Genomic DNA, 26533 nt, shown 5'->3' with positions numbered 1-26533 from the left:
AGAAGTTGAGGGTTGTGGGGGGAGACAACCCAGCACGGGGTTGCCCAAAGGGAAACGGGGAAGGGCAGAGGCTGCTGCTGCTGGCACCCAGCCGTCAGAAGTGTGGAGCACAACCTGGGTGGAAGAAAGTGTTATGCAGATACTCTGTGGTTCACTTTTGGACATTCACTCGCACACTCACTGCCCCAGAGAATAGCCAGACTAAGATCACTTTGAAGGCATAAGCCTGTGTAAATGTTTTTTTATCTTTATGTCGTATGTTGTGTAAATGTTTTATTTATGTTTTAATAAAGTTTATAAATTTTTTAAAAAAGCTATACGTTTCTCAACAAATGGAGCCAAGAGTCATTCTTTCTTAGAGGTTCAAACTGTGGCAGCTCTAACAGTGATTGTCCAGTGGGACCAGTGGTGGGTTGCCCCCAGTTCACACCGGTTCTATAGAACTGGTAGTAAAACCGGCGGGAGGCTCTGCCCACCGACCCCGACATCACCAAAATGCTTCTGTGCATGCGCAGAAGCTTCTGCACTTGCACGAGTGAAGCAAACACACATGCAGCCCCTCTGCGAACCGGTAGTAAAGGTAAGTAGAACCCACCCCTGACTAGGACTCCAAGATCCTTCTCACACTTACTGACATTAAGCCAAGTTTCACCTAGCTTCTACCTATACAGTAAGACTTTACTTTTTTTTTTACTTTTTATTTTTCCAATTTACGTAACAATAAGCATTTTTTAACAGTACTGTGTCATGTGTCTCTTACAGTTATCTACATTTATTTCTATACATTTTTATTTCTCGGTTCTAACCACTTATACCATTTATCCCAAACCTCATAAAATTCTGTTTCTTCCTTGCCTTTTATTTCTAACATGAGCTTATACATCTCGGCACATTCTAATATCTTATGTATAATCCTCTCACTTGCTGGTATATTTTCAAGTTTCCAATATTGGGCATAAACAATTCGTGCTGCTATATATGTAAATTGATATGTTGGAGTTGCTTCTTTATCCTTTGATTAATTATTCCTAGTAAAAATCATTCAGGTTTAAATTCAATTTGCTCTCCTGTTATCTCCTATAACCATCTCATCTGTTCCCAATATTTCTTTGCTTTGGGGCATTGCCACCACATATGATAAAATGTTCCATCCTTATATTTACACTTCCAGCAGTCGGATTTCATATTTGCGTACATTTTAGCCAATCTCACCAGTGTTAAATGCCACCTATAAAACATTTTCTACTGGTTTTCTTTATATGCAGTCAACAATGTTAATTTACAGTTTTTGTGCCCTATTTTTTCCCCATTCCTCTAAATTTATATTATGCCCTACATTTTGTGCCCATGCTATCATACCAAAACTTTACTTTTATCTACGTTGGATTCATGTTGTTGGATAGAGCCTATTGTTCATGTCTGTCAAGATCTTTTTGGATCCTTAGCTTGTCTTCTGGGGTGTTTTCTAGCTTACCAAGAAGTAGGCTGTGGTCTACTTTATCAAATGTTTTACTGAAATCTAAGTATACTATGTCCACAGCATTTCACTGATGCACTAATTTAGTCACTTTCTCAAAGAATGAAATAACATTTGTTTGGTATGATCTGTTTTTGACAAACCCATGTTGGCTTCTGGTTATAACCTTGTTTGCTTGTAGGTGTATGCAGATTTTTTGCCTGATTATCTTTTCCAAGATCTTCCCAGGTATTGAAGTCAGGCTGACTGGTCTGTAGTTTCCTGGGTCTGTCTTTTTTTTCTTTTTTTTTTTTTTGAAGGTGGGGGGCCACATCAGCCCTTTTCCAGTCCTCAGGTAGTTCCTTGGTACTTTCAAAGAAATCAGGGGTTTTGTTGGTGTGTGTGTGTGAAAGGTATAGGGTTTCCTGCTTGAGCAGGGGGCAGGACTGGAAGACCTCCAAGATCCCTTCTAGCTCTATTCTATTCCTGATATATTTTAATGGTTCCGAAATCTCATCTGCCAGTTCCTTCAGCACTCTGAGATGTCGTCCATCAGGACCCAGTGATTTGAATCTGTCTAGAGCTGACAGGTGTTCTCTTATTTTTGCATGTTTTAATTTGCATTCTTAATCTGTCATTTATGGTTCTGTTTTTGGTAAGTTATTGTTTTCTTTTTGCCTGAAGACAGATACAAAGTATGAATGTAGCTGTTCTGCTTTCCCTGTTACTTCTTTGCCATCTTTTTCCATTAGTGGACCAATTGTTTCTTTGACTTTTGTTCTTTACTCCTTACAATGACTGGTGTCCATGAAATTGCTTTTACTATTGATCAGTTGACTGTTTTGGAGATTAGTAGCAATCTTTGTTAAAATGTACCTATTTGATTGCAACATAATTTCTTGCCCTTGTCAGCTACAGTGGGCTTTAGGGCAGTGGAAAGGATTGGCTAAGACTGTGATTATTTCCACCTGAGGAATCCCACCAGCCTCCTCTGCTGTCGGGCCCAGCAAGATCTGCATGCAGGTGACTCAGTTTCCCCTTCTCTGAAATGGGCCCCTGCGCCCTGCCCGGCTTGTCCTGACTTGACGTGGCTCCCCACCAAGTCTGTGCAGGTGTTTCTGCCTCCCACCCGCCTTTCAGAGCGGAGGCCCCTCCGTGTCCTGCAGGAAGCCCGGCTGCTCAGAGAGGGGCATTCTCAGCTCAGGGGATCTTTGCTGCCCTGCCCTGAAAGAGGAAGGTGTGGATTCTGAGCAGGAGACCCAGGTAGGTAGGTTGTTTGGGGGGCCAGGGGGCATCAGGAGGGCCTGCTGCTGGGGGTCTGTCTTGGGATCTGACTAGGAGAGTGTCAGATCTGCCATCAAATCCCTTCAGCCCTGCTTTGCTTCGCTTTGATGGTAGCTTGCCAGAGAATGTGGGGAGGGGGGATGGGAAGATAGGAACCAGAGGTGCCATGGAGAGACAAATTGTTGAACAATCCAAGGTTAGGTTTAGGGTTAGGGTTAGGGTTCTCCCGAAGGACTCAGGGCGGTGAACAGCCAAAATTGCTTAGCGCATTGTAAGCTGCCCTGAGTCTCCGGAGAAGGGCGGCATATAAATCAAATTAAAAAAAAAATTAAAATACATACAGTATAAAAATTAAAATAAATTAAAACAGAATTAGATCAGTTTGGCTTCCCCAAATTTTAAAACCCTTTACCCATAAAATAGCCCATTAAAATTTTAAGCCAACCTGGCTTGCTGGAATAAGAAGGTATTCAATGCTCGGCGGAAAGTACGGAGGTCCGGGATCAGTCGTATCCCTGGGGGTAGCTCGTTCCAGAGGGCGGGTGCCCCCACAGAGAAGGCTCTCCCCCTGGGGGTCGTCAGCCGACATTGCTTGACCGACGGCACCCTGAGGAGACCCTCTCTGTGGGAGCGGATTGGCCGGTGGGAGGTTATTGGTGGCAGAAGGTGGTCTCGTAAATACCCGGGCCCTAAGCCATGGAGCGCTTTAAAGATGAGAGCCAATACCTTGAAGCGCACTCGGAAGACCACCGGGAGCCAGTGCAGCTCGTGCAGGAGAGGTGTTACATGGGAGCGCCATGTCGCCCCCATAATTACCCACGCGGCTGCATTGTGGACCAGCTGGAGCCTCCGGGTGCTCCTCAAGGGGAGCTCCATGTAGAGAGCATTGCAGTAGTCCAGGTGAGAGGTGACGAGGGCGTGAGTGACCGTGCATAAGGAGTCCTGATCCAGAAAGGGATGCAACTGGCATATCAGGCGAACCTGATAAAAAAACCCCCTGGCCACGGCTGTCATATGCTCTTCTAAAGACAGCCGTGCATCCAGGAGGGTGCCCAAGTTATGAGCCCTCTCCGTGGGGGCCAATGACTCGCCCCCAATAGCCAGCGATGGCACCAGCTGGCTATATCGGGACGCCGGCAGCCACAGCCACTCGGTCTTGGAGGGGTTGAGTCGGAGCCTGTTCCTCCCCATCCAGACTCGCACGGCCTCCAGGCACCGGGACATCACTTCAAGGGCATCGTTGGGGTGGTCTGGGGTGGAGATGTACAGCTGAGTGTCATCAGCGTACAGATGGCACCGCACCCCAAATCCAAGGATGATCTCACCCAGCGGCTTCACATAAATGTTGAACAGAAGAGGCGAGAGGACCGACCCTTGCAGCACCCCACAAACAAGGAGCCTCGAGGTCGACCTCTGCCCCCCTGCCAACACGGACTGTGACCAGTCAGAGAGATAGGAGGAGAACCACCATAAGATGGTGCCTCCCACTCCCAACCCCTCCAGCCGCCACAGCATACCATGTCGATGGTATCAAAAGCCGCTGAGAGATCCAATAGGACCAGAACAGAGGAACATCCCCTGTCCCGAGCCCTCCAGATATCATTAACCAACGCGACCAATGCCATTTCCATGCTGTACCCAGGCCTGAAGCCAGACTGGAACGGATCCAGATAGACAGTTTCATCCAGGTACTGTGGGAGCTGTCACGTCCTCGGGAGTCACAGGATCAAACTCCTCCCAGGTAACATTCTCAAGACCCGCCTCGGACACCCCGCCTGAACCCACCCAGTCAGAGTCCAGGCCGTCCCGAATTTGAGCGATTTTATCGTGCAGATAATGTGCAAAATCCTCAGCACACCCTTGCAAGGGGTCTTCCTGCGCTCCCAGGTGGAGAAGGGTAAACAGGGCAGCTGGGCAATTATCTGCCGACGCGATAAGAGTGGAAAAGTAGTTACACTTTGCCGCTTTTATCGCCACTAAGTAGGTCTTGATATAAGACCTCAGTAGTGCTCGGTCAGATCCAGAACGACTAGCCCTCCAACTACTCTCTAGGCATCTTTTCCGGCGCTTCATCTCCCTCAGCTCCTCAGAGAACCAAGGAGCTCGGCTAATTCGGCGCCGGGTCAGAGGCCGCAAAGACACGACCCGATCTAAAGCACCAGGGGCCGCCCTATCCCAAGCGGCCACCAGGTCTTCCGTCGAGTCGTGAGCCAGAGTCTCAGAGAATGGCCCAAGCTCCATTTGGAACCTATCAGGATCCATCAGGCGCCTGGGGCGGAAACACCTGGTCGGTTCCGCCTCCCTGTGGTGGGGTGTAGCGGTCAGGAAGTCAAGTCTAAGGAGAGAATGGTCTGACCATGACAAGGGTTCGATGGCTATCTCCCCTGTATCTAGACCATTTAACCACTGTCCAGAGACAAAAACCAAGTCCAGAGTGTGTCCTCCTGTGTGAGTAGGGCCATGAATTAACTGGGTAGGTCCATGGCTGTCATGGAAGCCATGAACTCCCGAGCCACTTCCGACATTTCACTGATGGATGGCAGTTGAAATCCCCCATGACCAAAAGCCTGGGGGTATCAACCGCCACCCCGGCTATGACATTGAGGAGGTCGGGCAGGGCCGCTGCCATGCAACAGGTACGCAATCAACAAGCCCACCTGCATCCCATGGCCCCACTTCACAAGGAGAGACACACATCCGGCTATCTGAGGTATAGTGGCCTCCCTAGGATCGAGGCCTTCCTTTACAATAACCGCCACTCCCCCACCCCTACCCTGGGCCCTCAGCTGATGAAATGCGTGGAAACCTGGTGGGCACATCTCAACGAGGGGGACCCCTCCTCCTGGCCCAACCAGGTCTCTGTAATACCCGCCAGATCCGCTCCCCCCTTCTGAATCAGCTCACAGATGAGGGGGGCATTGTTGACCAAGGACACAAGTGTTGTGGCTCCATTACCTGAGCCTGGGCTATCGACAGATGCAGACTCTGAGAGTGAGGGAGAGGAGTTGGCAAGGCCTCCCTCTCCAGGACCTCCTCTCTGGCAATGCCTCCGGAGGACACCGAAGGCCAAACGATAGGCTCAGAGCCAAGCACGTCCCCGCAGCCACAGGTGGACAGCGACGAAGAAGATAAGTGCTGGCTGGACCCGCGACAGAGGCGCAGGGAGAAGCATGCGCAGCAGAGGGGAAGGTGTGCCAGAGATTAGCTGAGTCACTGGACCACACTCCACAGGGTATAAATGTGGGTATGGTGGCCGGTTCAGTTTGTGACGAGCAAAAACTGGAAATACTCCATGATCTCTGCGTTACTGGACTTTGCCTGCTTTATCGGACTGCATTTGGATTAATCCTTGTATTGTTGACACTCTGCCTGTTTTATCGGAGTGCTTGCAGTCTAATCTTTGTTTTGTGTGAGTAAAGTCTGAATTGGCAGCTAGCCACTGGGTTGCTGCCAGCTTTATCTTCAAAGAGTTTTGTCGTGTGGCTTATTAACTCCGGGCCGTCTGTGGGGGTGCGTGTGGGGTACGGGGACAGAACAACAAGCCTGGGAGTGGAATGCAGAACGCCCATCCAAAGAGATGCCAACATGTGAAATTGTTGCCAAAATACCTAATTTGAACATTTTGGGACAAAGTGGGGAGGCCTGGGAGAAAGGAAAATTACTGGGGTTACATAGGAAATCCTCAGATCTGTCTTTGCGACTCTGTAACCGCTGGCCTTTAGTAAAAGTAAACCTTTCACTACAAATGGAGTCAAGGGTCTTTCTTTCCTGAGGGCTCAAGCTGGGACAGATCCGACAGAGAGACTATTGGGGAAGAGGTTTTCAGGTAAACAGTCAAGGAAAGTATAGACACAAAGTGCACCTGTGTGCATATGTATACACCAGGGTCAGCAACCTGTGGCTCTGGAACTGCATGTGGCTCTTTCACCCCTCTGCTGCAGCTCCCTGTCACTCAAAATATGTGTCACAACCGCCAATGTGCAACCCCCGCTGGCATGCGATTATTGAACAATTCAACCCCTGGTAGGCCAATCATGGATAAATCCAAGAAAAGAAAAGTTTCAGAAGAAAACAGAATGTTTAATTCAACTATACTGTATATGCTAGTTTTATGGCCGCTCAAGAAATAGTCAGGCATGGGAAGAGTTTTGTGGCTCCCGGTGTTTTATTTTCTGTGGGAAATGGGTCCAAATGGCTCTTTGAGTGTTTAAGGTTGCAGATCCCTGGTACCATCCTTCTCGTGGCCTCACACTTCCTCCCAGAAGGCTGGGCCTGAGACTTTGATGCTGGACCCTGGAGTGTCTGGCAGACCCAGGTTAGGCCCAGATCTGCCTCTATCCTGGGAGCTGGCACTGGGCCCTGCTGACCTGCATTCCTTGAGGAGTTCACACAAGGCACCTTCTGCCTAGGTCATTGCCCCATCTCGCCCCACCCTTCACTTCCTCCAGCCCAGAGGGTCTCATGGCCAAGAGGTCCACTGCCAGTCATTTGGCAAAACAGCGGTGCTCCTAGATCATCTTCCTAGATGCATTGTACTCCAGTACCCATAATCCCTAGCCAGAAGGAAGACACACCAGCAAATCAGAGGTGGTTGCCAGAAGCCGGGCAGGAGCTATGAATGCCATTTGCCCTATTTAAAACCTGGAGGGGCTTTGCTACAGATGGTGGGTGAGATCACCAGGGCCAAAGAGTGGCCTTGCGGGTGAGGCTCTAGGGCCTGTGGTGGTGAAAACAGCCAGGGGGCAAACCAGAGACCAGCCTCTAATTCCCATCGTGGCATCATTTCCTGTGGTTTCTTGACAAATGGGTCAAATTTTGCAGAACAGACTTAAAAAATCAGGTTTGGCACCAGGATTGTGAACAAGAACAAGGCAGTATCGAAGCGTCCATCCTCTTGGATGCTGTGGGCTTTGCCTCCTTCCACCCTGATGGAGAGGCTGCTCGGGAGTTTCAGGCCACGCCAGATACTCCCGGCAAGCATGAAGCACGAATTCCCTCCTTGTTGGACAGATTTATTGGATTCGCAGGCTCTGGAGGCTTACAGGAATGGCCTCCTGAGGGGCCCCTGCAATTTGGCCCAGGTGCAGCAGGCCTTTGCGTTTTCCTTCTCGGGGCAAAGCTGAGAAAAGCTTCCCTTGCGCTGCTCTTCAAGGGCTGCCTACAAGGGCCACGAACCATGTGTCAAAATGGTGAGCATGAGCAGGACTGCAATGCACGTTGCATGCTCCCGAGCACATAAAAAGGGCTGGGACTTTGACCCCCTGGTGATGCCCACCATTTCAATGTGGTTAGCAGCCCCTGTGGATGCCTCCGCTGTCCACCCATGGTCAGTTCTGGAGGAGGAAGATCCCAGCTGTCACCCGCATCTACTTCTTGGGAAGATGGCTTCATCCTAGCCCTGGAGCTGGTGGCCAGCATCAGCTGCAGCTCCGAATGATCAGTTCCAGTTTGTTCTCCCACATCAGGCCGTTTGCAGTCCAAAGAGATGCAGAGTCTCTCAAAAGTCCCTTCACAGCCTTGAAGGAAGAAAGCATAAATGTTGACATCAGGAGGGAAACAAGGTGAGGGAGACCACTCTGGGCAGCTGGACTGAATAGAATACACTGCATATGAAAAGGGTCTTGGGCAGGGGTGAAAGGCTACCGGTTCAGCCCGGTTCACTCAAACCGGTAGTAGAAAAATATTTTTAAAAAAGTTCCAACGATCAGCTAAGTCACGTACGACCATCGGAACTTTTTTTTTTTTTTTTGCTTTTAAAGCATTTTTTACTATCGGTTCTCCAGAACAGGTAGTAAAAAAATGCTTTAAAAAGTTTTTTTAAAAAAAGTTCTGACAATCATGTGTCACTCAGCTGATCGTTGGAACTTTTTTTTTTAACTTTTTAAGCATTTTTTTACTACCGGTTCAGGCGAATAGGTAGTAAAAAAAATGCTTTAAAAAAGTTTTTTTAAGAAGGTTCTGACGATTGCGTGGCACAGCTGTGATAGTCAGAATCTTTTTTTTACTTTTTAAAAGTATTTTTACTACTTATTCACCCACACCAGTAGTAAAAAATGCTTTAAAAAGTTTTAAAAACTTTAAGTTTAAAAACTTAAAAAGTTCCCAAGATTGCACACGGCAGCTGATTCCCCCCTCCCCATTGTTCTCCTTACCTTCCCAAGCCTCCTTTTAGTGAGTACTGTGCATACGTGCGCAGCACGCATTTGGTGCAAACTGCGCATGTGCATGCACAGTGCGTGCTTAGCTCACATGCGCGGCCAGCAAACCGGTTCAGACTTCCCCATTGGCCTGGGGTCTTGGTGGAACACAGGCTGAACATAAGCTGGGGCTATGATGCGGCAGCAAGAAGGGCAAGGACAGTTCTGGGCTATGTTGACAGAAGCAGAAGGTCAAAGTCAAAATATGTTTTTGCTCTTCTTGGTTCTGCATCGGGCAAACTGCTCCAGAATGCTGCAGCCCCATTTTAGGAAGGATTTGGGCAAAAGGGAGGGGTGGGAAAGACGACAGAATGAGTAGAGATTGGGGGGCAAGCGGCTGATTTGCCGAGTCTGGAGAAGGAAGCCTGGGGGGCCTGAAGGGGCAGAGACCGAAGCCAGGCACAGAAATTTTGGGCTTCAAATTCCAGGGAGCAGATTTTGGCTGGATATCAGGAAGAATTTCTTAAGGACAGAAATTGCTCCCGGTGGGTCAGATGGAGCTCAGGGGAGAGAAAGAGACCCTCCTTCTGAGCAGAGGGTAGGGGACCATCTGCTAGGAGGTTCCCGGGGTGGATTTTTCTCTGCAGCACCCTGACCCAAGGGGGTGGGGGGGGGCAATGTGATCCAGAGTCCTTGTGTCACCTTCTGTAATGTGCTTATCCTGGTCACGGAATTAACCCATGTTCTGAGTTCACAAGGTACCCTGAGGCAAAAATTGAGCAAAGTGGCTGGGTCCATACCAGGGGTGAAATGCTCCCGGTTCGGACCGGATCATTTGATCCAGTAGCGATGGTGGCAGGTGGTTCGGAGAACCGGTAGAAAAAATCCCTGCGCGCCCCCCCCCCCATGCCCAGCTGAGCCGCACGATCATCAGAGGCTTTTTTTTTTTTTACTTTTAAAAGCATTTTTTCTACCACCTCTTCCGACGAAAAAATGCTTTTAAAAGTTAAAACAAAAAAGCCTCTGATGATCGCACAGCTCAGCTGGGATCATCAGAGGCTTTTCAAAGCATTTTTTAAAAAGCCTCTCTGACGATCGCAGCTGAGTTGCATGATCGTCAGAGGCTTTTCAAAGCATTAGAAAAAATGCTTTGAAAAGTTAAAAAAAAAAAATTACCCACCACCACCACCAAGCCACGCCCACAGAACCAGTAGTAACAAATTTTACATTTCACCCCTGGTCCATACCACACATTAAACCATGAGAAACCAACTAAGGTTAAAACTAAACAAGTTTGGCATTTTCAATCTTAGCTTAGAATCAGTATTGCCAGTGTGCACTTTGTCCCTCCCTTCCCAGAATGGGTCCGTTGGCTTCATTAAGGGAGTTGCGTACCCATTGCTCAGTGGGTGGTCCTCAGGACTGGCTGCCCTCTCGCAGATGAATCTGTGACTCGAAGATGATGATCCCACTGAGGATAGTTGTCCTTCGTGAATGATTGCATAGTAGGTTTGGGAGCTGTAGTAGTTATTAGGTAGAGTTTCACTTCTGGAATGTTTAAAAGACACTTATGAAGAAACCCCGAAGTCAACATCTTCACAGATTTCTTTCTTTCTCTACTGAATGTGAAACACAAACTCTGCAGCAGCCGAATTTCCAAAGTGGTTAAAGATGAATGATGATGAGGTAAATATTAGTGTATATAATAAGGTAGATTAATGAATGGGAATGGGAAAGTAGACACTGTAACAATAATAGTGATTTTGATAGTCTTGAACTTAAATTGTTATTGTATTGGTAAGAGAAGAATTATAGGATATACTGTGATGTTATTTAGGTGAAAGCATTGAATATGAAATGATAAAGAAATGTGAAAATAAGTAATTTGATAACATTATTCATTTTGATAACAATGTAAATTAAGATGAATATTTAAAATGTCAATTGTAAAGAGAATAACAATGTTGAAATCATGTAAGCAATTATTATTGTAAAGAAGAATGAATAGAACTTGTTTGTGATGAACCTCAGCAGATGGAAATGTGAAAATAAGTACTTTAGCAACATTATTAATTTTGATAACAATGTAAATTAAGATGAATAATTCAAGTGCTAATGATTGGGAAAAAGGAATTAGAGACATACTTCCGGAAATGAAGAAAGAAGGTAAATAACTGCAATAATTGAAACTGAGGAGAAATATAAGGCATAAAATGATCTTATTTGTAAGTAAAATTGAAAATGATAAAGAATTATGGAAAGAGAATATGGCAGAAGTTGAATAATAAGATATGGTGAAAAATGACTAATTTGTGATAAAGAATTATATAAAAGAGATGAATATTGGAAAAAAATGGGAAGATTAAAATATATTATAACTATGATTATGTATAAGATGTGACCCGGTCAACACTCTGTTCATAAAATATGTATGATGAAAGAAGAAATGTAATAAAACTTGTATTAAAAAAAAAGTAAGAAATTGCGGGCAGTCCAACACTGGGAGGGTCTCCAGCTTGAGCAAAGGGGTGGAACTAGAAGACCTTCCGAGTCTTGTTATTCTGTTCATCTAGAAGGCTGGCAGCCGGGCAGGCATGGCTTCCTCAGGCGTTCACTCTGAGCTGAACCATCTAGGGGTGGAGCTCGCCTCAAAGTGGCCTCCCTGCCCCAAAGTCTTTCAAAGGGCGATTGGCAGGGGCCTGTAGCCACCTCCTGGGTAGCCACCCCCTCCCCTTTGCTGATGTGGAGCTGCCTCCACACCTTCACTTCCAGCAGACAAGCATTTCTGCAGGAGACCCGGAGGGAGAGCCAGGATCTCCAGTGGGCAGAGTGACTGGCTGCTTCCCCAGGACAGCCTCCTCTGCCACTCCCCCCAGCCTCCACCAGGCCCTTCAGTCTCACTCACCCTTTGTAGGGGGAACCATCCACCCACTTCCAGGTCCAGCCTGTTTCCTTGTTGTTCAGAAGTCCAACCCAGAACCGCGGTGAATCCCAGGAACTCAACACCTAGAAACGAGTAAAGTAATAACTAGCAGTCAACACGGGTTTGTTAAAAACATATCATGCCAAATCAATCTTATTTCATTCTTCAACATAGTGACTAAATTAGCAGACCAGCAAAATGCTGTGAACATAGTATAGTTCGACTTCAGCAAGTCATTCGACAAAGTAGACCACAACCTACTTCTTGGTAAGCTAGAAAAATGTGGGATAGACAGCATCACCACCAGACGTATTCGTAACTGGCTGACACACTGTACTCAACGAGTAGTCCTTAATGGGTCTACGTCTACATGGAGGGAAATAAGCAGTGGAGTACCACAAGATTCCATCTTAGGCCCAGTACTCTTCAATATCTTCATAAATAACTTAGATGAGAGAATAGAAGGGGAACTCACCAAATTTGCAGATGATACTAAACTGACAGGAATAGCCAACACCCTGAGATAGGCTCAAGATCCAGATGGATCTTGACAGACTTGAACTCTATAGGGTTTGAAGAGGCAAAGTTCTGCTCATACATTCTAAGCATAGGTTGGTGCTGCTCCGTTGAGACTGGGGGTGTGAGGGGGGGCTGTCACTCTTATGAAACATGTTAGGAAATTGTTATTGCTCAACTGGTTGGTCAGGAAATATATAAACCAACATTGTGTGTTTGCAGCTAAAAGTATTATGTAGCTTTAAAAACTGTGTTGCATCATCATGCATCCTGATTAGCTGAGCTCTGTAGCCAATGTACTTAAGGAGAGCTGAATTATGGTTTGTGTGGACACTACACCATTTTACCTGCTGATATGCTGTAACTCTATATTTGATCTCTCTGCATGATCATTGCTTGATCATGGTTATTTATTGCTTCTCTAATATTTTTTTTTATTTAAAAGTTTTATAGGAAATACAAACATTTTCTTCCCTCACCCTTCCCCCCTCAACCCCTCCCTCCTCCCTCCATCCCACCCCCCCTTCCCCTCCTTCCCACCCACCCCCCTCCCTAGACTTCCCAGAACAGGCACAGGGTATAGCATTCACAAACATAAAACTAAAATATGCTAACAAATTATTGAGTTCATATTCTCCCTAGGTCTTTAACTCCTTATAACTCAAAAAACTATAAACATAAACTAAGCTTAAAAATATTTCATTCATAAACTATAAATATATAAATATATAAATAAATATGAATATTTATTGACTGTTTTTATATTGAAATGTGTTCCTGAATCAAACTAAAGAAGATCTGTTTTATTGTATTTTTCTATAACTGGTAAGAAGACTTTATATTGGAAAATATCCCTGGACTGATCTTTATCTCACTTTATATGTGTATGACTTGGAAAGTAAAAGTAAACTAAAAGTAAAATATTCTCAAAACCCAGTTTGTTTGTATGTGAACTGTTATTATCTACAATCATTCTCAGTCGCTTTCATGTGATAACCCGGTTGGATGGAACAAACTATGTTTCATGGTCCATGAAATGCAATCTACTTCTCCGTAAGGAAGGACTATGGGATGTAGTTAATAATCCACCAGATGTAACTGCATGGAATCCAGAAGATAATGAAGATGAGAAGAAAATAGCTAAATTTGTTCAGGATAACGAACGAGCTCTTTGCATAATTGGACTGACACTGAGTGACCAACAGCTAGTCCATATTCGTGGTGAAGATTCTGCTGCTAGGCGTTGGAACAATTTAAAGAGAATTTATGTTCATAATAGTGTGGGTGCACATATACACCTTACATGTAAACTGTTTAAAACCAGTCTTCTTAAAGGTGGAGATATGTTAGATCATTTGGAGTTTATGACGAGAACTTTTCAAGAGCTACACGAGAAGGAACTTATTTTTTCAGAGTTTGCAACAAGTCTATATTATTCTTTCTTCTTTGGATGAAAGTTAAGACGACTATGTTTCTTCACTGGAGGTTTTGACCAGAAATGAACTAACATTGATTGGCATAACCAGAAGATTGTTGGAAGAGTCAAGAAGAAGGCAAGAAAGAAAACAACTAAGAGAGAGATAACCACAAGAAGAAAGATTGTCTTCAACTGCCTATATTGTTAAAAGACATTTTTCTTGTGGGGCTAAGGGACATATAGCTAAATACTGTACTAAGGGTAAGAAAATGACTGTTGGTAATCAAAAGAGAACCAAGAAGGATGTTAATCTAGCTATAGCAAGCTCTACTACTGTAAACAATGATTTATGGGTAGTTGATAGTGGTGCATCTTAATCCATCACTAGAAGTAAAGAAAAGTTTGTAAAACTGAAAAATAGCAAACAACATGTAACGTTAGCCAATGGGTGGAGAATGAAAGTAGCTGGAGAAGGTATTGCACATTGTTCATTTATTAATGAGCATTTGCCAATGTTGTATATACCTAATTTAAAATTCAACTTGTTATCTGTTAAATCATTATTACAGGCTGGATTTGTAGTAACCTTTAGGGGAGGTAAATGTTTAATTGAGAAGGATGGTAAATGTGTTACTGCAAAGTTAGAAAATGACTTGTCTATATTAAGAGATAATCCAGCAATTGTGGCTAATACTAACTCAGTTTATGACAATAAGAAGCCACATGATGGATGTATACATTTACTTCATCGATGTTTAGGACATATGAATTTTAAGGTATTGAAAAAGACAGTAGAATTATCTGAAGGGCTAAAGTTAAAACCATGTAATAGATACCTCAATTGTAATGCCTGTAATCAAGAGAAAAGCAAACCGAGTGAATGGATTTAAAACCAAAAGACCATTAGAAGTAGTGTTTGCTGACATAATTGGACCTAAAGAACGCAGTTTGGGTGGAGCCTGCTGTATCTTAAGCATTGTTGATCATTTCTCTAGATATGGTTTCTGTTACTTGATGAAAACAAAGTCTGAAACATTTCAGCCTATGTCAAATTGGCTAAAATTTGTTGAGAGAAAACAGAAACATAAAGTGGTTTGCTTGGTAACAGATAATGGTACCGAGTTTACAAATCTAAGATTAGAGAATATGTTGCAGGAGGCAGGTATTGAACCTAAACGTTCTGCCCCTTAACAGAACACATCCGCTAATCCTTAACAGCTAATAACAGCTAATATCCTTAACAGAACACATCCACCCCCACCCCCACCCCGCTCTTTGGTCCGCTTTTCCTCACCTGTGTGAACGCTTCGCCCACAGCCTCCCAGAGCTCTCGGGCCGACCAGGCCTTCGGGAGGACCAGCAGCCGCGAGGACCTCCGCTCGCAGTCCAACTTGCTCTGTCTCCACGTCTTCCACTCGCTTGATGCCCACAGGCACTTCCAGCGGAACAGCGTCCATCCACGAGGGCAGCACCCTAGAGGGAAGGTTCGGAGGGGGACCTGCCAGGACTGGGAGAGCGGCGTCCGCTGGAGCTTCCTCGGGTCCGCCCTGCCCAGGGCCACTGGTGGCACCGCTCCAAGACCCGCCCCGCCCTCCAGTCCATCCCCCTGCTCTGAGATGCCATCGAAGCAGCTTTAAGTCGGCCAGGGGGACGGGGGTGCAACCAGCATCTCTGGGGAGTCCCGTGAGAAGGAGGTGGTGTTTGCAACAGCTTAAGAGGGAGCTGGTCACGCTCAGGTTCCCCTGGTCCAGGCTGAGGAACCGAAACTTTGGGGACGGGGTGTAAGGTGCTCAGTGACACCAGGCTCAGAACCTGGGGGCAGTTCATTCCAGGAAGTTAGCAAATGTGGAGAAGCAACCTCCACCCCACCCCACCCCACACGAGGGATTTACCCACCCAGACCCCACCTCCTGCTCAGGGAAGCCCCCAAGGTCCCCAACAATGCAGACTTTTCCACTGGAAGAGGCAGGAAGAGGGGAGGCCAGACAGAGCCCAGAACCTACTAATCTGCCGGCAGGAGATGGCCTGGCTGAGGTTGGTCTCCAGGCTCGCCTTCTCTCTCTGCAGGAGAGCCAGGCTGCTATTGGCCTGGCCCAGCAGCAGTTCCTGGCGCTGTAGCTTCCACCGGGTCTGGTTCTCGGCCGCCTGGCTCTGCCAAAGGGCCACCTTGGTGAAGTTGAGCTCCTTCTTGGTGGAGTTGAGCTCCTGCTCGGTCAGGCGCAGCAGGTGCCAGCTCTCCTCCAGGCCGGCTTGCAGGTGGTGGGTTCTTTCTCCCAGGATGTGGCTCTTGGCTGCATGGTCGCGAGATGCTTGCTGGAGCTGCCGGGAGGCCTGCAAGTCTGGAGAGAAAGTGGGTGCGGATGAAGGTCTCTTCTCCAGGATTCTGGGCTGCCAGGTGGGAGACAATTCTCAGTTCAGCAGCCCTGACTCTCCTGGTGGTGCCCTGGCTTCTGTGGCGTTGAGCAGGAGCTGGGGGTCACCAGCGCTGGAGTCCTGCACAGGCGGAGGCTGCCCCACAGCCTCCCATAGTGGGGAGCCACAGCATGGCTTGTCTTGGCCTGTGTGGGGACCTGCCCTCCCTCGAATACAGAGGGAGGCACACCTCCAGAAAACCCTTCTTCTCTCCCCCCCACAAGAATCTGGGGGTCTGCTACCCCCTTGTTCCTTGGAGATTGTCAGGGGACAGGTTTGAGCTTAAAGCAGCTGCTACTCACACTGGACGCCAAGCGTGATGTTGGTGGCCAGAAGGAAGAGGCACAGAGCCAGGGCTCCCAGCATTGGGCGGTTTGTCACTGAAAGAAAAGTCCAGATCCTTCTTAGTGCGATGCACCCCACCCCCCCACCCCACCCCCACCCCGGTTTGCAAAATTGTTTCTTCCATGATGTAGAATAAAGAAGGGATAACCTGGTGTCCTACTTTCTGCTTTCATTCTGCTGCTATTAAAACAGTTATCCCACAGCTGAGTAAAGCTGGAATAATGTCCAGATAATAGGGTGATATAAAAATAATAAATGTGCCAATTCTTCTCCAAAATCTGCCCCCTTTTTCTTTGTGTCTCCTTTCCCCCCTTTTCTGTTGCAAACACTTTCTCCATTTCCCTCTGCTGTCTCTGCCTCCCCCCACTTGCACACCTAAATTGGACCAGCTCCAGAATAATCCCCAGTTCAAACACAGCTATGTTTCCGCTGCCAAAATAGTCTTTTTGTCCTGTCCCAAGCAGAACAATGCAAAGTGCTCACCTAAGAAAAGTTCACCTAAGAAGCAGGAGGTGAGAAATGGGAGCTCTTCCCTCCCCATCAATGTGAGCCTTGAGGGTCTCTGTGCATCCCCTCTTCGCTGTGGAATCCGCAGCAGCTTCACTTTACAAAGACTTTTTCCTTATCTCACTTGCTCAAAAGATCCCCAAGAATCCGCTCCTTCAGATTTCTCATCCTCATCCCCATAATATGAAAAGATCTCTGCCTTTCTTTTTTTTTAAAAAAATAATCTTTATTTACATTTCAGTTAAAAAGAAAAAACAACACAACACAAAGTGACACACAAAACACAATACAACAATAAACATACGTACTTCCTACTTCCATATAGTACCTTAATGAACAAGTGTTCGGTACTATAGCTCTAAATTATATTCCGGAGAAGACAGAACAGCTTATATTTCTTAGTACATCACTTAGGTCTATCCGACCACACTTATCTTATATAATGTAAGTTTCTCTTTAAATACCATTCCTCATCTAATGTGGGTTATAGTCTCCTCTTTTCTAACCATTTATAGAATTTGTCCCATGCCAAACCTACTTGTGTTTGCTCTCTATCCTGTAGTTTTTTAGTTAACATATCTGCTTCCGCACATTCTAAAAAAATTTTTATAATAGCCTCCTCTGTTGGGATATTTTGATTTTTCCAAAGTTGCGTGTATGTCAGTCTCGACGCTGTAATGATATGTAATGCCAAATACCATAAGTCCCTTTTTAAATTTTCCGGCTTAGAGCCGAGCAGGCATGTCTCTGGTCGCCAGTCGATTTTTAACATTAATATCTCATTAAGCCATTTTTTAATTTTCCCCCAAAATATCACTGCCTTCGGACACGACCACCATTGGTGATAGTAGGTGCCATGCTCCCCTCCACATTTCCAACAATCCGCCGACTGCCCAGAGAACATTTTAGCTAGTCTATCGGGAGGCAGGTGCCACCTATATATCATTTTATAGATATTTTCTTTATAGGCCGTAGATACTACTAATTTCATATTATCCCACCAAATCTCTTGCCATTTATCTAAGTGTATTGGATACCCAAAATTCTTCCCCCAAGCGATCATGGAATCTTTGACTATTTCCTCACCTATCTCTAATTTCATAAGCAGTTTGTAAGATTTTGAAATCATACCTTTTTCTTGGCCCATCAAAATTTTATCTAGTTCTTGTAGTTCGCCATCATACCTCTTCCATCCCTATCCTTTTGGTATTTAGACTGAATCTGCAGGTAACTCCACCAATCTATTTGCACTCCTTGGGAGGTTAATTCCTGTTTAGACTTTAATCTCCCTTGTGCATTCAGCAAGTCTTTATATGTTAATTTTTTAGCCACGTTGTATAAATTGGGATATGTCACTGCTTCTAAGGGTGCTAACCAGCAAGGCGTTTTAATATAATATTTTTTACTGACTTTTTCCCAATTTCGGATTAAAATCTTTCTTATATAATGTCGGGTAAACCATTTACTCTGTGGGGTATTCTCACGCCAAAGTGCCTTATGACAACCCTGTTGTATATCAAAGCCCTTATTTTAAGGAGACGGTTATTAGATAAGGTAATCCATTCTTTTACCCAAGTTAATAAAGCAGCTGAATAATAATTCTCCCAACATGGTAATCCTAAGCCTCCTCTTTCTCTTACTTCTTGCATCATCTTTCTTTTGATCTGCGGTTTCTTCCCCTGCCAGACAAATTTCGATATTATTCGATTCAACTCCATAAAAAACTTTTTAGATAAACTCACTGGTGCAGTCTGAAATAAAAAATTGAACTTTGGTAAAACATAGGATTTCACTGTTGTAACTCGTCCTAGTAGCGAGAGTTGTATTTTACCCCATCTATCTAAATCTTTTTTAATTTGAATTAGTAATTTATTGTAATTGTCCTCCTGTATACTCAAACATCAGTTAGCCAAATTCCCAAATATTTAACTTTATTAACTACTTTTAATCCAGTTACCTCCTGTAGCTCTCTCTTAGATTCTTCTAGGATATTCTTAGTTAATATATTTGTTTTGTTTTTATTAATTAATAACCCTGCTACCACCCCAAATTCTTCAATTGTCTCTAATAAATATAAACAGGATTCTATGGGCTCTTCCAAAATAAAAACCATATCATCAGCAAAGGCCTGGGTTTTATATATCTGTTGTCCAATTCTAAGGCCTTTAATTTTTTCTTCATTCCTTATTTTACGTAATAGAGTTTCTAATGATAAAATAAAAAGTAAGGGAGATAGGGGACATCCCTGTCTTGTGCCTTTACCAATAGGAAATTCTTCCGTCAAGTCCCCATTTATCAATAATCTGGCCATTTGTCTAGAGTAGATGGCTTTAATTGCATTTATAAACCTCTGCCCAAAGCCCATATATTCTAATTGCACTATTATAAAATCCCAATTAACTCTATCAAATGCCTTCATGGCATCTATAAAAACTAATGCAACCTGTTTGCCTGGGTTTTCTTCATAGTATTCCAATGTATTTAACATAAATCTCATATTATCCATATGTATGAATTCATTCAAATACCCTTTTAATCTATTTGCCAAAATTGTAGTAAAAATTTTATAATCTGAATTCAGAAGGGAAATTGGTCTATAGTTTTTTTATATCTGATTGCGGGGGGGGAATCTTCCTTGGGAATCAAACTAATATTTGCCTCTCTCCATGAATGAGGAATTTCCGCTTTTCCCACTACTTCATTAAATAGATCCTTCATATGCTCTCCCATAACCTCAAACATTGTTTTGTATAGTTCTGCTGGAAGTCCATCTGTGCCAGGGGTTTTTAGATTCCCCTGTTTCTTTACTGCATTTTCAATCTCCATTAAGGTAATTTCCTCCTCTAGTATCTCTTTCGTTAAGTTAGATATCTTGGGTAAATCTGAATTCTCTATATAATTTTTTATTGCACCTAATGAGATCTCCTCCCTTTTATACAGTTCTTTGTAGAAGTCCACTGCAATTTTTTCCTTTCCTTTTTTATCTTTTAATAGATTCCCTTCCTTGTCTTCCAATTGGTCGATTCGTCTAATCTGTTTTTCTTTTTTTAATCTAAATGTCAGCCATCTTCCTAATTTATTAGCTGATTCAAAGTGTTTTTGTTTTGCTCTCTTTATCTTATCTTTCAATTTATCCAATTCCAGGAGATTAAGCTGATGCCTTAGTAATATTATCTGTTCTTTTGCCCCTGCAGAGAGTGGGTTATCTTGTAATTGTTCCTCAGCTTTTATTAGTGTACTTATTAGCTCACCTCTTTCTTGTTCTTCTTTTTTATGTTTATTGGCCATATATTTAATGCTAAGCCCTCTTATAAAAGCTTTAGTGGTGTTCCATATTGTTTGAAGTGACATTCCCGGTGTTTTATTCTCTTGAAAGAACAGGGGTATTTCTATTTTAAGCTTCTGTATGAACTCAGTCTCTTTTAAGATCTCTGACCTCATCATCCACCTCCTTCTATTTTTCTCCTCTTTCTTTAATATAACTAGTACTGGATTATGATCTGCCCAGTCGTTTGGCATAATTCTAGTCTCTGCTACTAAAGAGTTGAGTTCTTGTGTCAACCAAATCATGTCCAGCCTGGACCACGATTTGTGTCTAGATGAATAGTAAGTAAATTGTTCTTTGGTCGGATTGTGCTCACGCCATGTGTCTTTCAGTCCTAATTCCTCTCTCATTTCATTGCAAATGACTGGTAAGATTATCCTATCTTGTCCTCCATTTCTTTTTTGACTTTCCCGTTTTGTAATCCTGTATCCTATTAACGACTGCATTGAAGTCACCCAGAAGACATACCTGCTCATAGTCCAAGTCACGGATTTCTCTTTGTATTCTCCGGAAGAACTGTTTATGTTTAGTATTTGGGGCATTAATTCCTATCAATAAAACTTTACTCTGAAATATTTCCACCTCTAACATTAATATTCGTCCCTCTTCATCTGCGAAAAGTTGTTTCAAGGAGAGATATTCCTTTACATACATTGCAACGCCTCTCTTTCTCTCCTCTGAGGCCGCTACAAACAATTTCCCTGCTTTAGGACATTTCAGTAGGTCAACATGTGACAGTTTGATGTGTGTTTCATGCATACAGACAATATCCACATTAGTTTTCACAATTTTAGTTAATATATGTCTCCTCTTTGCCGGAGCATTGAGGCCATTGACATTTACTGTCAATAGTCTCACTCCTTGGTCCATCCCTATCTATTGGTCCCTTTAATTTTAGCTGCTAGACGAGTTTCAACCCCGTATTCTTCTAATTCTCCTTCCTCCCCCTTCCTCCCATTTCGTTTCCCCTTTCCTTGGTATACTTGTATTCCTCTCTCATTTCTCCACTCCTCTTTCTGATCTTTCTGATTCTTTTTAGCTGCTTCTTTCTCTCTTTCGCCTTCGGTGGATCCAAAGAAGTTTTCACAGAAATCCTGTGCATCCTGTATGTTTTCAATTTTAATCTTTCGGTCTTGCCAAGTCACCAAAAGTCCTTCCGGCAATAACCATCGATAAGGCGCGTTGTGTTTTCTTAATTGCGAGGTTATAAACTGGTAACTCTGCCTCTGTTCTCGCACCCTTCTAGGGATCTGCTTTAAAAATGTAATTTGCCGTCCCTTATATGTAATGTTCTGATCCCTGGCCTTATGAAGGGTTTCATCCCTGAGCACCTTTTTAGTAAGTCTTATATGGATTTCTCTGGGCAGATTATGCCGTCTCGCATAGTTGGTATAAACGCGATAGGCCTCATCTATCTCGCCACAGACTTCTTCCTTCTTCCTCCCCACTACTGCTGCAATCACTTCTCCCACAATTTCCTCCAACCGTTCCTCTCTGCAAACGTAGGAAGAAAGCAGACTTCTCCATCTCTAAGAATACTACTTCCTCTTCGAGTTTCCCGACCGCTTGAGCGCATCTCCTTTCACAATTGTCTATTTGAGTTTCAACTCTTTCAGTATTTTTTTCAACCTCAGTCAATCCCTCCTCGTGTTTAGTCAGAGTTGTTCTCATCTCTCCCAATGTCTCTTTGATTTGTTTCATCTCTCCTCTTAATTCACTCATCTCTGTTTTCAGGTCCTGCCTTTGTATTATCCAGGGTCCCTTTTTTTTCCTTTCTCTCTTTCTAGCCAACCCAGTGATTCAGTATTCCAGTATCTGAGAGGCTGCCACAAAGGGGTTGGTGCGTTTCAGCCTATTCTCCAAAGCACCTGAGGACAGGACAAGAAGCAATGGATGGAAACTAACCAAGGAGAGAAGCAACCGAGAACTAAGGAGAAGTTTCCTAATGGTTAGGACAATTAATCATAGGAATGGTTTGCCTTCAAAGTTGTGGGTGCTTCATCATTGGAGGTTTTTAAGAAGAGATTGGACAGCCACCTCTCTGAAATGGTCTAGGGCAGGGGTGTCAAACTACAGGCCCGTGGCCCGGATCTGACCCGCAGGGTACTTATATCTGGCCCGCAGGGCCGCCTGGAAACAGCGAAGGACCAGCCCGCAGTGCTTCTGCCAGCGAAAACGGGCTCCCGAGCATTCGGCCTTCCCGTGCTCCATTTTCACTGGCAGAGGGTTGCAGGAGGCTGTGGCAGCCGAAAAGGGAGCTCCAGAGCCTGTTTTCGCTGGCAGAGCACTTGGGCCACCACAGGCGCCAACAAGAGGGACGTTGAACTGGCCATGCCCCACACCCTCCCCAGGTCAAACACAACCCTGATGTGGGCCTCAATGAAATTGAGTTTGACACCCCTGGTCTAGGGCCTCCTGCTTGAACAGGTTGGACTAGAAGACCTCCAAGCTCCCTTCCAGCTCTATTCTGATTGATTGATGCTTGAATAAAGTTTGGCCAATTCTTCTCAACATTGTGATCCTTTCTTTGGTGAAAAAAGTTCCAGGGAATTATTGAATTAAATATTTCTTTCACCTTTCATGTGAGCTCTCTGACTCTCCCTTTATCTTTCTCTCTGTCCCCTTCCCCCCTTCCCCCCTCCCCCTCTCCTTTTCCTCCTGCTTTTCCTTTTTTACTCCTTGCTGGTGTCTAAACATCCAGCTCCTTTTTCTCAGCTGAACTGAGCGTGCGGCTCTGCTTTGGAGAGAGGCACCAGCTGAGCATGTGCCAGCTGCAGCCTTCTGCCAGCTGTCCAGACATAGGCAGGAGAGGCTTCTGCCAGCCTGGGCCTGGGGGGGAGGAAGCTACTCACCTGGTCTCCAGCGGTGACAGGAGGTGGCCCAGCATGGCAGTTCTGGGGTATTCTTCAGGGGGCCACACTCTGCCGCCTCTTTCTCCAGGCCCTGGGGTACCTGGAAGTTCTCATAGGTGAGCTCCCCATCATTGGGGTCTGGAAGACAAAGGGAGTCAGGAAGGAGAGGACAGAGGGGAGGTCGGAAGGACCCTAACTAGGCTGACCCCTACCTTCCCCATGGCTTTTCTCCGGAGGACTTCTTGCAAACCGCAGGTCAGCATAGGTGATGCCCCCAGCCATCAGGCTGCACGCAGGGCAGCCCTGGAGCAGCAGAACAAGGAACTGCAGAGGCACAAACAACGGGCAGAGTCTACTGAATGCTCTCCTGGGGCAGCACAAAGCAGAAGTAGCTCTCTGGTGGGTGGGGAGCAGCCGGCCAAGCCCAGCCCCAAATTCCCGCAACTCTAGCCCTGTGCAGCACCCCAAAGCTCCGTCTCTAGGGACCGAGCCAGCTGCCTCTGCGGACTTTCCCGGCCCAGCGAGACACGAGCACTCGGCTTCCTCCCAGTGAATGACACATCTCTGCAGCCTCAAGGACAAATGAGCCAGAGGTTCTGGGAGAATCGCTTGGTTCTGCAGCACCATCGTCAGTGACCACATCGACCTTGCCCAAACCATGCCCCCACCCCCGGTCCTCCAGTCTCCCCACGGGGCTTCCATCATCTGTCCCCCGGGCTGCTGGCCCTCCTTCTCCTTCCTTCCACCTCTCCCAGCCTCAGAGCCCTCTCTGGAGAGCTGGGTCTTTGCAAAATGGGTCTCCTCAACTATGGCAATTTAAGCCTGAATATTTGTGCCTCAAATCAGAACCCGGGATTGATTTGTTCCAGGATCCATTCATTGGTTTATTTGGCTGTCCACCATATTCTCCAAAACCTTCTCCAACACCAACGTTCAAAAGTATCCGTCCTTCTCCTCTCCTGCTTCTTCAAAGTCCAACTTGTGCTTCCTTAGAGGGTCCCAGGGAATACCACGATTTGCACAATTCTGATCTTTGGATTGAGCGGATCCAGTCGTTTCCCAAGCCCCTCCTTGCAGGCCTTCATGATGTTTGTAGGTAAAGGCAATCATGATAGCTGAGAATCTTCTCCAATTCCTTCAGGGTTTTCCTACCACGTTCTCTTCTGCAGCAAATTCCTTGGCTGCCTGCTTCCTTCACAATCACCCCTGCAGTATCTTCACAGTTCTAAGGCTGTTGCCATATGTTGTGTCTCAGTCCCGTTTTTACTCTGCTCCGTGCAGAGTTTGCTGATCGCTTGATGGTTTCAGCCATCAAAATAACCAGGTTATCAATCTCTCTTGCTCCAGTTTTAAATCATGCTAATCTTGCTCCGGTCCAGCTCCCCTCAATCTCCATTCTGTACCTGGGTTGAATAAGTTAGGGGAAAGTATTCAGCCTTGTCTTTTTTGCTCTCTTAAAAGGCATCCTCAGAAGGTCCTCCACACAGAAGAAGGAAAACCACCCCCTCATCAACCTCAGAAGGAAACCTCCAACTGGCACCGGCAGTGCAGCTCAAACTACAGAACCATCAGCATTCTCTGCCCTGCTGCCCCCCCCCCCCCCGCTATCAAGTGTGATGAAACGTGCTTGGTGTTAATTAGAGAACAAAAACAAAGCTGATCTGGTAAAAGAGGATGTGGCTGTCCTGAGGGCCATCTTGTGATTTCAGAAGCCCCAGCTCAGCATCTTCTCAAAGGGAAATTACCACGAAAAGAGAAGAAAGGCAAGAAGACCAAGTTCTTGGGGAAGATCGGGGGGGGGGGGGTGTTGGGGGGGGTGTTGGTTCCTGGGAATGGCCCACGGCTGTCATGGTTGCCATGACCTCCTGAACTGAGAGGGAAGGCAAAGCCCATCAGCTGTGGGAGCTCCAGGGCCAAACCAGCAATGAGGCCCAGCAGCCATTCGGGAAAAGGCTCTGCAGCAGGGAGAATGATAGACAAGGGGGGGGGGTCCTGCCTTGTCCACAGACCCCCATCCAGTTATCTGCAGGAAGGTCTCCTAAATGTCAGCATCCTCCTGGATGACATCTGCCAGCCCAGCCTCTGCCTCTTTGGAGGCCAGTGCTACCTAGATCCATGAACCGTTCCGCACTGGACTTGGTTTCCAGGCTTTCTGTCAGGTCTGCCATTTTCAGCTTGGTGCCACGCTGGCATCCTGCCATCAAAGGCTATGTGGGGGGGGGGGGAGGAAGCAAGGGGGAAACAGTGGCCAAAACTGTATTAGTTGTGCTGGTAAAGAAGTGGGGGGGAAGTGACATCCTGATGAAGACCAGAGGAGTTTGGAACCAGTGCATACCAGCATTCAAGGCCAGGCACCCTGAGAAAGTATGCAGACTACCCTAAACATCTCAGCATTCTCAAAACACCTGGGTGAATCTTCATTGGCTGGGGGGAAGGGCTGGGTTGAGGGGAACCGTTTTTGTATTCTTTTAGCATAGGAAGTATCTTTTACTAAAAGAACCTATCACTTCAACCAAATGGAGTTGAGGGTTTTTCTTTCCTAAGGAATTGGAGTGGGGCAGGCCTAACACCTTCACCCTCTTGGCAGTGTTCCTTCTCCTCTGAACATGCTTCCATTGGTTACAAACCCTTTCAAACTGGGGTGCCCGTGGCTTCCTGCTGAGATCTTAGCCTTCCAATACCTGAAGGGCTGCCACAAGGGAGAGGGGGCATCTTATTTACCAAAGCCCCTGAAGGCAAGACAAGAAGCAATGGATGGAAAATAACCAAGGAAAAAAGCAACCTAGAACTAAGGAGAAATTCCCTAACAGTGAGAACAATTAATCAAATTGCCATCAGAAATTATGGATGCTCCAACACTGAAGGCTTTCAAGAAGAGACTGCCAGAAATAGGTCTCCTACAAGAGCAAGGGGTTAGACTAGGTGACCTCCAAGGTCCCTTCCAACTCTATTACTGTTACATCCCTGGAACAGCCCCACAAGTGTGAACAGGGCTGCAGTGGTATCGCTGGCCAGGACAGCCAGGTTCTGCTCACGAAAACCTCTCCAGAAGTGCTGGGTGGCAGCCAGCCTCTAGTATTGGCCATCCTGCGTGCAGGGCTGCTGTAGATGTGATGCCAGAGAGACATCACTCTGCAAGCTGCACAGCTGGATGCTGGGTTGCCATGGAGATGGGTGGGTTGCTGGGGTTACAGTAACAAAGACTGGCATCCTGCCTGAGGATGCCCTGCGGAAACCCCCAAGCTCAGCACCAGGACTGGCCGCTGTCCACGCAAAGGCATCTATGTAGCCAGTGACTGGCATGAACGCTGGGAGTGGGGGGGAGGAATGGTTGAGTGAGTAGGGGCTGCTTCAGGCCA

At 45.8% G+C, this 26533-nt stretch overlaps 1 protein-coding gene across 1 annotated transcript; it reads right to left on the bottom strand.

Moving 5' to 3' along the window:
• Positions 1 to 7731: 7731 nt before the first annotated feature.
• Positions 7732 to 23557, bottom strand: LOC117679730 (B-cell differentiation antigen CD72). Its single transcript, XM_034441903.2, has 8 exons — positions 23387 to 23557; positions 23175 to 23312; positions 16448 to 16525; positions 15737 to 16072; positions 15028 to 15206; positions 11783 to 11883; positions 10273 to 10425; positions 7732 to 8256 (listed from the first exon to the last, which is right to left on the bottom strand). Exons 1-8 carry the CDS (start codon positions 23454 to 23456, stop codon positions 8250 to 8252), a joined length of 1062 nt encoding a protein of 353 aa, XP_034297794.2. The 5' UTR covers positions 23457 to 23557; the 3' UTR covers positions 7732 to 8249.
• Positions 23558 to 26533: the final 2976 nt, after the last annotated feature.

This window comes from Pantherophis guttatus, chromosome 2, assembly GCF_059756535.1.
Source record: "Pantherophis guttatus breed Tessera chromosome 2, ASM5975653v1, whole genome shotgun sequence".
NCBI classification, from domain to species: Eukaryota; Metazoa; Chordata; class Lepidosauria; order Squamata; family Colubridae; genus Pantherophis; species Pantherophis guttatus.
This window is presented reverse-complemented; position numbering and strand designations above follow the sequence as displayed.

Excerpts from the sequence above, each read along its gene's own strand:
- LOC117679730 (XM_034441903.2), bottom strand. The coding sequence starts at position 23,456 with ATGGCTGGGGGCATCACCTATGCTGACCTGCGGTTTGCAAGAAGTCCT. Across the intron at positions 16,526-23,174 it reads CTGTCACCGCTGGAGACCAG|TGACAAACCGCCCAATGCTG; the intron begins GTGAGTAGCTTC and ends CTTTTCTTTCAG. Across the intron at positions 15,207-15,736 it reads CATCTCCTGCCGGCAGATTA|GGTGCTGCCCTCGTGGATGG; the intron begins GTAGGTTCTGGG and ends CCTTCCCTCTAG.